Source organism: Dermacentor silvarum, chromosome 7 (assembly GCF_013339745.2).
Source record: "Dermacentor silvarum isolate Dsil-2018 chromosome 7, BIME_Dsil_1.4, whole genome shotgun sequence".
In the NCBI taxonomy this organism is placed as follows: Eukaryota; Metazoa; Arthropoda; class Arachnida; order Ixodida; family Ixodidae; genus Dermacentor; species Dermacentor silvarum.
This window is the reverse complement of record NC_051160.1, coordinates 104408249-104422199: the sequence shown is the minus strand read 5'-3', so window position 1 is coordinate 104422199 and position 13951 is coordinate 104408249. Positions and strand designations below refer to the sequence as shown.

Sequence of the window (13951 nt, the reverse complement as noted above, 5' to 3'; positions counted from 1 at the left end):
GCATGCATGCCAGAGAGAGTAGCTAATGCGGAGACGGAGGCCCGCGTCCAAGAATCATGAGTCGCACCCGGATGTGCAATTTGGTCAAGATTGCCACTTGCTTTTGTCTTTCTTTCGTATAAATGTTGCTCCTCATTCCTCTGAGGAGTAATTGTATGTCCGAAGCAAAATAGTTAAGTAGGTATCTGTTACGCGTTCCAAGACACTGAGCGCGGTTGGGTAACTGCCAATTCAACCCCTCTAACTTAATTACTTGTGGCGGGAAACCGCTGCAAAGAGCAGCAATTAATATTGTATGAGGGAAGCTTTGCTGTGCTTACAAACGAGGTTATAATTTCTGAACATAAAGACACCGCGGGGGGGGGGGGGGGGGGGGGGGGGCTTAAAATTAACTAGATGTGAGCGAGAAAACATAGCTAGGGTTCTCGGGTGATCACATTTGCTGAAAGGAATGGCTCAAATCCAAAGTACGCTGCCATAAACATGACCAATTGTTTTCTTTTGTAAGGGAAACGAGAAACAGGATGTACAACGTAATAAAAAGTGACGTATTCATTCATTTATGTACAAGGCCCTTTCAATCTAGGACTAAGGTTGGAACTCGAGGTCACACTACATCGCAGATGAAAGCGTGGCATAAACTCGGTGCAGCAGCTAATTAACGTGCAGAAAAAAAGGTAGTTTAAGCACACGTGGCCCAGAGAATGCAATCAAGCCAGATACAACAATTTTTATAAGCAACACTGAGCCTTGAACGACGAAGAACCGCGCGTACGAATGTTCACAAATGAATGCGCACATCCTGTTCTGAAAATGGACGGTGCGCAGCCACTCTTCTTCCAACACAGTGGCGGCTGAACGAATAGTGCACTTCTGGTGTACAGACCGACTTCAATTTTGAGCAGACCATCATGACTGCGAAACGGATGATTAAAGGAATACGTTGCATTGATTCATGAAGCGCGATTTTTTCTTACGCGTTGAACTTTTTGGAACCGTTATATGATCACACATGATAAGTGACGGCAGGGGTGAACTTGTACTGCCAGATCCATTGAGTTGCTGCTTTTCCCGACTTCGGTGATCATTAACGTGTGGCTTATATAGCAGATGCAAGCCTAAATAACAAACATAAATCCTCTCCAAGATAGTGCTGTACGTACAGGTCCAAAAACACATTTCTACTCTCACAAATATTTTTTAAATATTTATAAATGATATGCCTGAAAATGTGGGTAGCCTGTGCTTTAATGTTTCTATATAAATTCCGACTATACTCGACCTGTGTCTATGCGAAGTCCGCAAGTAGCCGAGGGTAATTACACCTAAAAAGTTAGACCGGTCTATGCACTGTCCATGTACTTCACATGACCAACAGGACAAACCGTTTTGAACAAAAGTCACTTTACTTCTGCGTAAATTTTACTTTGCCGACATAGCGGGTAGAGTGGTGCCCCGTGGAACATTGCATGCGTCTTCCTACTTACTCTATTAGGCTAAAGATAAAGTTATTGAACAAGCTGAACCTGCTACAGCAAGAAACCAGAAGTTAGTCGGACGTAAGTACATACATTGCCCGGAAAAGCAGCATTATGTGGCCAGGCACACATTCGCTCACTCGCAGCGACCTCTGACACCTTCTCTGACTATGCTGTGCTGAGATGGCGCTCAACGGGGCCACAGGTAACCTTGCGGTGCCTTTGTAACCTTAAGCAAAGCAGCGTGACGACGTGCAGCTCGACGAAGACGACTGCTTCTGGCACGCCACTGTAGCGGATGCTGCAACGTTTTCTCGCCCTGCCGATGTACTATATAATGCGCTGACGCCGGGGCCACGTTGCTCCCGTGCTGCTATGAAGCGACCGACACGATCGCGCGCCGGGGATGGCAAAGCGCGTGCGCAGTTCGTGCATTAGACACTGGCCTTGCCACTCTGCGCTTCTCGGGGGCGCGTGGGCAGGCAGAGTTCGTGCGCGCATGCACGCTTGATCAAAGCCGAAACGTGCGCGCTTACGTATACACACTATACGTTGTAGTGAGTATATGCGCGGCGGCGGCTTCGATACGCCGGCCGAGATTTCCGGCGATATATGAATGGATCGGCCTCGTCGGTCGGAGGTCTGTGAGTGGCAGGCCTTGTGCGCGTATGCGTGTAGCAGCGCGTGAAAATTTTACGCCTCCATTCACGGGGAAGCCTTTGCTCCTGCTCGATGGCTCCCGGGTGGCCGATTGGACTCGTGCTAAGGAAAAAATAGGCAGATAGAAAAATTGATGATTGCCTGGGATCTCCTATAGCCAGCTCACTGAATTATCTGTAGTCTTCTTGCATTTCGCGCTCATACGTGCACGTGCGTCGGTACTCGTTCACTGGCGCTTTGTGAGCAGCAATCACCGTCGCCTAACCTAGAGAAAACCGGGAAGCAACGTTGAATGCGAATGAGCATTCGTATTATCACATTTCGGTCGTTTTTCTTTCTTGTCTGTTTGTCTACTTACCTTAATCCCTCATTGTTATAACAATGAGGGCGAAAGGCGCACCTTCGGACCATCGCACGCTCAACGCGAAGGAGATTGAATGGAATTGGAAACGATGCTAACCGGAGATTTTAGTCCTCCTGTGGGGTGCCCAGGTGGGCATATAAAAGGGGAGCCCTTGGATGATTGGTACTCGCTATTCAAATGACCCATTGAGATACTGAAAGCCATCAATTCGAACATCTGCTTAACCTGATAACGTAACACGTCCGATCTTAACATGTACAGATATTGGAACAGTGACACGTATTTCGGTTTTCTTGGCAGCTTCTCGTGACACGTACTTCTGATATGCCGAAAAATGCTAAGGGTTTCGTGTAGATCAACTGTTGTGTCATTGCGTGTTCGGAAGCTCTCAGAAAATTGCGTTCACAAAACGGGCAACAACATTATGACAAGGGACCGTATTTTAAACATATTTTACGTTGTCCTTTTTACAGCGGCGAGTTCCATCTGGGTTACCAAAAGTCCAGCCTTCAGAGCATCTCCTGGTATGAGCTGGTACACTGGGAGCACCTGAGGGAAGCACAGTCCAAGCACCGCCTCAGTGAGTATACCGCATTCTGACATACCATTGCGAAGATGTTCGCAATTTCATCGTGCAGAAAACTAGTTACAACATCGAATCTAGATGCTGTGAATGACCAGTTGTGGACCGAAATCGATGCGTTGTCGACGAGAGGCTCATTGCTGGGAACGGGTTGAGGTCGCTGATTCATAACGCTACCACTGCTTGATCACACGGAGGAGGCTGGTATGTACCTGAGGTCTAGAATTCGACTCGCGGTGCTTGTGTTTAATCAAGGATGTAATTGAGAATGGGTTGGAGTCGCCGTGTTCCCCAACCTTGTCACTGCTAGATATGATGCAGCATGTCGACAAGAACCTCCGGTTTACAATTTGACTTACATGTCCCGTTTCATCGCGGATGTAATTAAGCTCACGTAATTTCATGAAAGCAAGCAAATATACGAGTACATGTGTAGGTTTGACGATGCCTCAAGAGCCTCAAAGCAAACAGGTGCAGCAGTCCGGCGGGCAGCAACAACGAGATACGAATTGCCATGGAGGCAGAAGAGAGATGGGGGGTAAATTAAACACTCCGACTCGACCAAGACGAATCCGGCTCTGGCAGCAGCAGGGACATACGCAAAAGAAAAGAACAGAAAGACAGTGCCAAGGACCGCGCATCTCGCAAGATCCGCCCTGGAGATCCGCCCGCCTCCTTCTTAAAAAGAGGAGGGCATGGGGGGTTCCTTATTAAGTGACCATAGTCGCCAGCCAGACGTCTCTCCTATTGGCCACGCTGGTCGGCCCCGAAGAGAACGAAGGGCTCGTCCACCAGAGCTCGCTCTCTTGCACGCGCAAACACCCCGCGTGCAAATTTAGGCGAGGAAAATCAGGAGGGGGGAAGGATAAAAGAAACGACTACCAATGCAACGAGACTGCAGGAAAAGCAGGAACAAGAGGACCGGAGAAACAAAAATGTACAGATTAAGAAAAAAAAATGGCAGGAATACACACGAAGGGGGTGCGCGTTGGCTAAGAGAAGAAGAAGAAGCCATGGGCGTGACGCGATCTAAGCGAGAAATTATACGCACGATCCCAATCTTACCCTCCCTCTCTCCTCGGTCTTTTCTCGGCTTCCCTCTTTCTCCGTTTCTGGTTCTGAACGAACGACTGTTCCTCCCCGCCTTCCACGGTATACATAGAGCCCCGCGCAATCTTTGGGCCCAGCTATGTATCCGTACAGCCAGCCATTTGCCTCTCTACTATATAGCGAGCGGTGGCGAGCACAGACAAACGGCAATATGCACGAGCAACCGGTTCCCTTCTTTCTCTCATTCAGGCTTCCCAGCCTTTTCTTTGTTTGATTTCCCTCTTCTCATCTCAGGGAGCTGGCCTCTTAGATGCACGGCCGTATCACGAATCCGGCGCGATGCGAAAAGAGACCAAGAAAAAAAAAAAAAAAAGAGGTTGCCGCCTCGGAGGCAGGAACTCGGCGTACGCGCCGGCGCTGACGCTGTGTGGAAGTAGGCGTACGAAGGCGCACGCGAGGAGCAGCAGACCTGCAAAAAAGAATGTACACGCGAGGAAAGGTGGTGAGGGAGTGGGTGGTCGCACGTGCTGCTGCTTGCCTTAGCGTAGTGAAAAAACAAGAGGGTCCTTATGGGGGGCGTCTTATGCGCGCATAAGTAGTCGCTGCCTCGCCCCACGGTTTGCGTGCTCGGGGTCAACAGCAGCCGTGTGTAACTGGGACTGCTATAACGCTACCCCGCTGGTGTGGCGGCTTGCACGTGCGAAGGCGATGCGGCATTTGGTTATACAGTTGTTGTGGCGCATCTGTTTGGGATCGCGGCTTGAGTGCGTACTCGCGAGGTGCCTGATGTAGGAGCTATTGAAATCCCCAGAACAGACAAAAAGACAATTGACAGTAGAAATTAAACCTTTTTGTTGGATCAATGTGGCCCGTGGGTTGCTCGTAAAGCGAGAAGCTCCTTTGTTAGGCTTAGCAATCGTGCTTCCCTCACTAAGCCTAAATGCCAAAGGACGTATCGAAAATATGGTAAGGTGTCACGTTGAAGGGGTGCATTTTGAATTCGCGCATTCTCCATCCGGGTGTCCTCCTCAAATAATAATGATAATAAAAAAAAGAAATCTGAGTCTTACGTGCGAACACCACAGTTTCATTTTAAGGTGCGCCGTTCAGCTGGACTCCCGATAATTTTTTTCCGACCTGTGGTTCTTTACTGTGTACGAAAGGCTCGGTAGACAAGCGTTCTTGCGTTTGGCCCTCATCGTATAGTATGCAAATAAAACAAAAGAGTTCATTTCTCCTGAATGGGGGTACCACGTGTACGTTTCATAACCAGCCATCCTCCAAAACAGCCTTTGTTGAAAGATCCTGAATTCCGTGCTATTAGTACAGTGGTTAAATGCAAATACGTGTCTGAGAGTGGCGAATGTTCGAAACTGTCGAATAACGAGTCAAATAATGACCGATTCGATTCGGTCCTTGAACTGAATAGTCACTATCCGATAATCTGCGTGTATTTACAGATTTCGAATATTTTACCTGTAGGCTGTACATGACCAGATATAAAAACGAAGCAAAAATGCGACAACGTTCATCCAATCCACAGGGGACGTAACGTACCTGAGAACGCTGCGTCGCTCAGACTACCAGATGTTTCAGCTTAACACGACCACTCGCAATGAAATGTTGTTCAGACATAGCATTTGGCAGGAGGTATTGTCCTATAATATTTGTAGAATGGAACACTTGTGTCCAAGCTTTTATCGGATTCAATATGAATACGCTTCACTGCAGCTTTTTGTCTCACACTTGCATCGTCACAGACGGCACGCATTTTAATGTTTGTCTTGAAGGTGTATACAGACATTATGTGACCAACAAGGCTGCCTTTATAAGCTTCATAAGATAATGCAGAACCACGTAGAAGAGCCCTGAGTTTGCGAAAAACCGTTTAGTTCCTAAAGCTCTCCTTTTTGCTTTTAATAAAGCATGCGTTATAAGGTGCCGTGTAATAGCAGAAAATTTCTAATGCCGTAGATTGCCAAGATCACCAAATTGTTTGATAATAATGGTGAGGAACATGTATGCTCATGAAGGAGACCTATTCTTTCGCTGTAGGCTAAGAGGTAGACATCGGACCCAATATATTAGATCGCACACTGTTGAATAATGTATTGAGTGTGTTGTAGATATCAGTGGCTTTGCATGCAGCCATCCACGTGGAACGCCGGAAGTTAGTTTGCTTAACACAACTGTGTTACCTTGGACAATTGCAGTAACGCAGTCGGAGCAAGAACGATCATGCATCCTGCTGGTTCGCCTGCAGACAAGTCGTTCGGGCTGGTTGTGGGTGCACGCCGTGCTTCAGGTGAAGGATGGCTCCGACAGCTCCCAACAGCCCGTCATTGTGTGCACCAACCAAGTTCTCAGGTGAGCTATCAGATACTAGTCCTTATATTCCCTCACTCGCTCGTGTGTATACAAAATTGCGATGACATTACTCTACAACGGAAAAATAATAAAACGCGACTTTAAGCGTTCGTTCTCAGGTTCCTACTCATGGATGAAAAAGAGAGAACTTGATGTAGGGCATCTTTCTACCTTACGGTACACGACGACCTCTAAGACGGACTAGCTTAGTCTAACGAAGGCATCACCGCACCTCTTGATGAAAAACACCTTCTTGGGACTTTTGGAATGAAAATTTGTAAATTCAATACCACACACACACATGTTTAACGATACCAGGTCACGGTGAAACTGAATGCGCGCAGTGATTGAAATTAAACACCGCACTTACCAAAATGTAATTCTTGCAACTAAGCATGATACCTTATAGTATCTTTTTGGCAAGAAGAACGAGCTGAATTGCAAAGGAAGAACTGGAAGAAAATTTGATTGATATGCTAATTCAGGAAGCGCTCTTGTTAGGTGTTCCAAGTGAAATATAATAACGGCATTGCTTAATTTTTTGCAGTGAACGGGAAGCAGCCGTGATGCGAGCGAACTCTTGGCTCTACCAGTACTACTCCCTGCACTCGAAGATGCACTACGGCCTTGCGTACGAAGCCACGCGCCTGCCGGCCTACTACCCTACGCCCGTGATGCCCTATCCACCGCCTCCACCACCTCCACCACCGCGGGAAATGCCGCAAGCACCGTTACCACACTCGCCGTACGCTTTGCCCCACCACCTCAACGGAGCACCGGTGCCCCATCATCCACAACACCACCCCGGTGTGCTCCAGTACGGTGGTCCGTCGCACCACAGTGGCCTTCCTTACAGCAGCGTCGCAACTAGTGCTGCAGCGGCGACAGCTTCCGCAAGTGCAAGCACCAACAGTCCAATCCCTTCGCCCGACCACCGGAAGTGGATGTCACCGTCTTCCTCGTCTTCCGGCGGACTCAAGAGACCGGCGTCACCCGGTCACAGCATCAGCGTCAGCAGTGGCGGAAGCGTGAGCGGCAGTAGCAATATTAGCACCAACAGTCCGACCCTTCCCAAGGCCCCGAGGCCAAGCTACGGCGCGTTCACGGAACTCGCTCCGCTGCTTCCTTCCGGTTACTACGGTGGTCCCGGACAGGTCCTGGCAGCGACAGCTCCCGTTCCGGCGGCCTTTCGTGCCCCCACCAAGCTACCTGATGACAGGCTGGCCGACGTGGAACAGTCATTGACGCCCACCAACACGGAAGACGTGTCCCAACTGATCTCTGGCGGTGGATCCGGTTACCTGCGGCCCACGTACATGTCCCTGGACGACCCCGAGGTGGCGAAGGCTGCTCGAAGCGTGGCGCAGTACCCGACGCCACTGGAACCACCCGCCTACTACCCTCGTTACCTGGAGCTAAGCCTAACGCTCGAACTCGCCGACGGCAAGGAACCGTACGCAGCGGCCGGCCGCGGCAGCTGCAGCGGCGGCTGCGGCGCAGAGCTCGGCGGACCTCAGAGAAGGGTTCCTCTACCACCGAGGCGCCTTCGCCCCACCACGGTTACCGGCGCCGTGCGGAGCTGGCAGCGAAGAGGAAGCCGCGGCCGCTCTGGACGCCTCGGCTGCGGCTCACGCGGCAGCTGTTGCGGCCGCGGCTCATCACCACCATCCGCATCCCTACTGGCACCGGCCGGTGGGCGGCGCCGGCCCTCCTGGTTTAGGTGGCACCGGCGGTGGCATTGACGCGGCAACTGGAGCGTGCCTTCCGCAACCCCAGCCGGGACACCGGGCAATTCCTGAGGAACCTGCTTCCGTCGAGTCCTGACCGGGTGAGGCACCCTTGGCTGTTCATAGAAAATTGAAGTCCATCCACATTGAGCTCAAGTGAACCAGTATATGTATGCGTTACGTATAAACGCAAATAATGCATTCTGTTCCCTGCGCCATGCTTCAGTTATCTTCAGAGAGGCCTTCGTCCGCAGAGCGTAGAATTAGTGCACTAATTCTAGAGGAAATATTGAGCAAGTGACAACCGCAAAGGCGTCGACCTGTTGCTACCTTTCATTATTGTAACGCTAAACATATTCAGAATATGATGCGAAAACGAGCATTTCATTCCGTATATATTTCAGAAAGATCCGATGGCTATTTATAACATTTTGATGTAAGCTTTATGGGTGTTAAAGGATGAGTTTGTAGGCCCCTGAAGTAGATGGCGCCACCATACTAAGAAAGGCTCAAGATCGCGTTTATTGCACGTCTCGTCTGAATCGCATCTCGTTGTCGGCGCCTGCGCGCCTGCACAGAATAACAGGATTGCGGCACCCTTGCGGTTACCGATTTCAATGCATGGGGGCTATTGGGAGCTTTTCTTCTAGAGTTGGTTATATTAACTGTATGCCGCAGAAGGCAGATATAGAATTATGATGAGGATGATGACGATGACGACCTGTTTAACAAGTGGTGGTCATCGAAGCAAACAGTGCGGTAGATATTATTTCTGTGGTGTCAGTTATTTGTCAGCCCATGGATGCAAACACTGAAGTGTTTATCGCGTTACATAGTGCAAACACGTTTGCTTGAGCATGTAACGGAACAATTTTTATGTCAACTATGGAGTAGCTCTAGTCAAGACAAAACTATTTTGCTTTTTCTTTGTCACTGCAGTGCTTGGTGCCGGCCAGGTCACGGTTGTGTGACACCTGCGAGACCTTCTCCGTCCAGCTTCGGCTTTCCACGCACGAGGCAGAGAGAGCCACCGTATGGCATATTGCCAACACAGAGAGCACGAATTCCCGGCTTGGATGAAGCAGCTGGGTACTATTACGCTCTAGCAGCACACAGGCAAAGTGAAGCCACCTGCACTTGCAAGCACGGCAGCCCACCAGCTACATGGACCCCTGCTTTAGCGAAGAACTGTGGAACGCCGTCTTCCTTCGAAAACGATGGAGAGCCAAGAGCAGCTTGCGACGAAGCCTGTGTTTGCTTTATTTATTTCGAACATTTGGTTGGGCAGTGTAAGGAAAGGTGCATGTACTTGAGTGCGCGTCATAGCGATTAATGACCCGTGGTGATCGCGGCGACGGATGACAACACCCGGAACTGGCAATTTTGACAAGCAATGCCTCGAGAAGCCGGCACCACCTTTCCAAGCACCGATGTGCGATGAGAAAAAAAGCAGTCACCAGAGGTGCTCCTCCTTGACCGCAACACCAAAGATTGGAAAACAGGACTCAATTCGAAACGGTTTTTTAGAACTGACAAGTACCACGTCCTGGTTACATCTCTTTGCCCATAAGTGTCGTAGCAACGCCATGACGTGATTGCATGGGTGGAGTTGACGTTGATCGTTGCGAATGTTCATATGACTACCCGGGTTTTGGGACAGAAAATAGAATGATTGTGGTGCTGCTCTAAAGAATGTATGTACAAAGAGCGAGCTGTGCAGTTGAACATTAACAGACAACCGTGCCTTAATAAGAGCAAGTTTAGTGAGCTCGAAGAATGCAATTAACTGTCGTCACTTACACTTACGGTACTCGTTTTTGAGTTGAAATGAGACGGTCGTGAAAACGAGTTATATTGCGCAAATCATTCACGATTCCTAGAGCCGTGGAAGCCTTGCAGAAAACTGTATGATAATTACACGTTGCTGACCATTTAGGAGTGCTGACGGAGGGAACAACTTCATTTCACGAGGTGTCTTAATTCTCAAGTTGATTTGGAGCTCTTTGTGATAAGTCACGGATATTAAAATTTGGTAGAACTTGGAAAACTGGCAACTGACTTGACAGCCTTGTTTTCTGTAGCACGCGAAGTCACTTATTTAATGTGCACATGCAAACCTGGAAGGAGCCGTGCTGCTTCTGATGTGCACCAACGCGTGTTGTATGGCTTTTTGTTTGTAGTGTGCGCCAAGGTTAAGGTGTCTAGTTTGCTGAATCAAGCTCGATCGTGTAAAGTGTCTAAGAGTCTCAAAACCAGCGTCAGAGAGCGGCGGGAAACACGAAGGAGACATGAGTGTTTGCCCTCCGGTACATTACTGTAAGCGTTACGCTGTGATCAATCTCAATTTTCTTATCTCTGAAAAACACTTCTACCTTAATGAACAAATGGCCACCACATGAAGATCGAACACATCAGAGTCCGCCATTCCACCCGCATTCAGTGTATTATACGCAGCTGCCTGGGTGTCTGGCAATCAGTTAAATTGCAAGCTGCCAACTTTGACGGCTAATTGAACGTAGCCTGCCTATCTGGCACCATGAAAATCATCTTGCTTGAACGTACAGCAGTTATCGGGTATTTATGAAGAAGCGTTGCTATTTTTCGCCAAGCAGCAACCATCTCCACTGCGAGCATCGTACATGCATGTTTAATAGTTTAATAGCCACGACAACCATCAACTACGTTTTGATTTTGATTATAACTGCAGGAGTTCTTTGGCCAAATGAGCGAACTTACCGCGGATTGGGTCAAGTTAAGGCAGACTATCTGCCACCAAAAGCGAGTAATGCCAAATTTCTGTAGAAATGAGCAAGGCGAAGTGTTTCGTGCCTTTTTGGGGCTAATGTGAGCCAGTATCTTGTCGACCACCATTCGAGCTCACTCAATGAACGCTTACTTCCCCGGATTTATCTAGGTCGCGACAGGACAGTTGTGCCACTCAGTGTCTGAGCGAACGGCTGTTGCTTTGCCTCATACGACGTAGTGACGACTCGCAAATTCAGTTGAGGTCGGGTATATTCAACCCGAGGCGCCTCTCCTTGAAGCGTATTTTTGTAATCATCATGACATTTAAAGGAATATTTACGTGGTTATTGCTGCAATCATGCGCAATATTTACACTTGCTTTGGACAGCAGGATGTTGAGCACCACATAGGCGGCAAGATGTTATATATTATCGCCGAATTCGCACCACGCACAATCGAGGTGGCTCCCGCAAATTTGATTAGCACAGAAGAACCCGAGGCACCATATACTGATGTAACGCTATTGTCCGTCCAACTGATTGCCTCTGATAGATGCGACGGTGTCGTTAAACGCGCTCACTGTTTTTTGTACAAAACTAATGTATTGAGCACTCGGAATGGCCGTCAACAACTCTTGAAACTAACTTAAGATGCCAACTGAAAAAGCGCGGATAGCGATATCAAACTGATCTTGCTATATATGTTCTAGCTTGATAATTCTTTATTCAAGGTATTGAGTCGGTCTGTTATTTCAGAAGATGCAGGCCGTTTTAGAGTAAATAGTGTTGCTCAGTAGCGCCTACCAAAACATATCAAGTTGCTCGGAGGCTTCGCCCTATAAAAGGCGGGTGCTTCCTAATGAAGTTCCGGCCCCTTTTTCGCAAGCAAGGTTAGATGTTGTGAAAGTCATGTTCTACGTCTACCGATCGCATCTCACGTTTGAAAGCTTAGAAAGCACTGCTTCACACCTATTACACACAAAGTATTTACGATGCATGATCATCGCTGTTCCCCAGTGCCTTATTTACCGACGATGATGTCATTTCATGTCATGTGTCTTTGAGGAAAGTTAGTCCTTGTAAATACAAGTGTATGGTTTCTGTTTCTTCAACCTTAAAATATCGAGTGAGTTCTCATACCATAGTTATTCCTGTCGCGAGACCTTCTTGATCAAAGATATAATTACCACATTTCACTAAAGTATATGTAAATAAACGAAGAAAAAATGTGCGCACTGTCTTCAAGCTATAGGTGACAACAAATGTTCATCTTGCTTCTTTCGAATATGCTCTATTGTGCCACGAAGCACCGGCTTATATTGAGCGTTTGTTTCCTTCTCGCTCTCTTCCGAACACAAGAGTAGGAAGAAACAAATTTTAATGTGCTTACTGGTGTGCGTGTGTTTTGTGTGTTTTTTTATTGTATTGTGAATGTGCAGAATGTACGCTTATACAGATCTCACCGCTACGGATAATCCCTGTGAATTTTATTTACCCTCACTCCCTTTTTCCCGTGACTTTCTTTCTTTCGTAGTGGAAGACGTACAGTACTCGAGACAGTACGTATTTATTTCAAACCGTTTCGCACGACACTCTGCCTCTGAGAGTGCGTAGTTGCCTGCACTTTTGACCGGTTGCGTATGCCAGCTTGGGGCAGACATGCCTCCAAATTTAAGACTGCTCCCGCATTCACAGCCCTGCTTATTCCTCGGAGGTGAAATCGCACTAGTCTGAATAAGCAGCCACACAAAACGGTGGCTTGCCCATCTTTCTTGAAACCATGGAAACGTGTTTTGACGAAAAGTAAAAATTATTAGGTGGATATCGCCAAACAATGCGTGACAAACAGAAGTATTCTTGATGGCGGGAGTGGGGCGGAGGGAATTATTCTAATGAGTATATGAATTAACGACGAGGGGGCTGCAATAATTCATCCAAATACTGCATTGCGAAACGATTTTTGGCATCATGTGAGGAATTCTGAATAAGGTCATTGGCCATCAGTATTAAAATTGGTATGCTCGCCTAAAATTTATGCTAAATTGAGGTTGACGAGATGTTTAGGCGCATATATAAAAACTCATGTTGCAAGCCCGCAGGGCTAGCGTGGATGCAAACGAGGGTACTAAAATATTGTTTTTCCACCAACCTTATCACAAACGCCGAAAGGCTGTTTTCGCTGCGTTTTCTGAAAATCAGAATTCCTTGCTAAATCGACACAAAGCTACGGCAGTGTCTTGTAGGCCTGAAGTGTGTGTTAATTGGGCCTGCAATAGTTCATTCCCACTTTCTGCTTTACTGTTTGCGTTTCTGTCTCCTTTATTGGTGTTTTTTTTTTCTCTTTTACGAGCGGTGTGGACATTACGCGTGTACGAGTCCTTGCTTTGTTTGGAGCACTGTCACGTTGCGTTTCCTGTGTCACGTCACCGCGCTTGAGCGAGCGCAATATCACTGTGTACAGAGACATGTCTATTATGTGGCAATGGATGCAATTAAAGAAACAAAAGAAGTTATTGTTTCGTAGAAGAAAAAAATGCTTGTCATTGCGTCCTTTCTTCGGGGATTGGGGGCGAGAACACAAAGGACTTACTTTAAGAAGCCTGTCGGTGAACAACACTGTCTTCGTACACAACAAGAAATCCAGGGTTTTCTATTTAGGACCGATATTTTTTTAACGCAATTGAGACGACACACAGAAATATGAATCTAATGCAATCAGGCGACGCCTCGTGATTTTTGTGTATGCTGTCTTGCTCTGGAAACAAATATGAAGAAACTCACACGTTTCAACATTTGGCATTTAGGTGCTGCAAAGATAAGTGATTGGTCTCGATGCTGGGAGGATGCCCAGCATCGATGATACCCTCGATACTGTGAAGTGGCTGGCGTTCAGCAGGGCGTATTTAGCTGGTACGGCCGAGGGACACAGAGCTGCAATACTGAGGGCATAAATGTTTTACTGACAACGAATTCTGAAG

At 47.8% G+C, this 13951-nt stretch overlaps 1 protein-coding gene across 1 annotated transcript in view; it reads left to right on the top strand.

The window, feature by feature from the left end:
• The window catches only part of LOC119458340 (neuronal PAS domain-containing protein 4-like), a 150563-nt gene extending 137064 nt beyond the window's left edge, over nt 1-13499 (top strand). Inside the window, 4 exon segments of the mRNA XM_037720174.2 lie at nt 2976-3082; nt 6349-6502; nt 7050-8330; nt 9169-13499. Of these exon segments, the coding sequence (XP_037576102.1) occupies nt 2976-3082; nt 6349-6502; nt 7050-8244 (1456 nt within the window). The 3' untranslated portion in view covers nt 8245-8330; nt 9169-13499.
• Nucleotides 13500-13951: the final 452 nt, after the last annotated feature.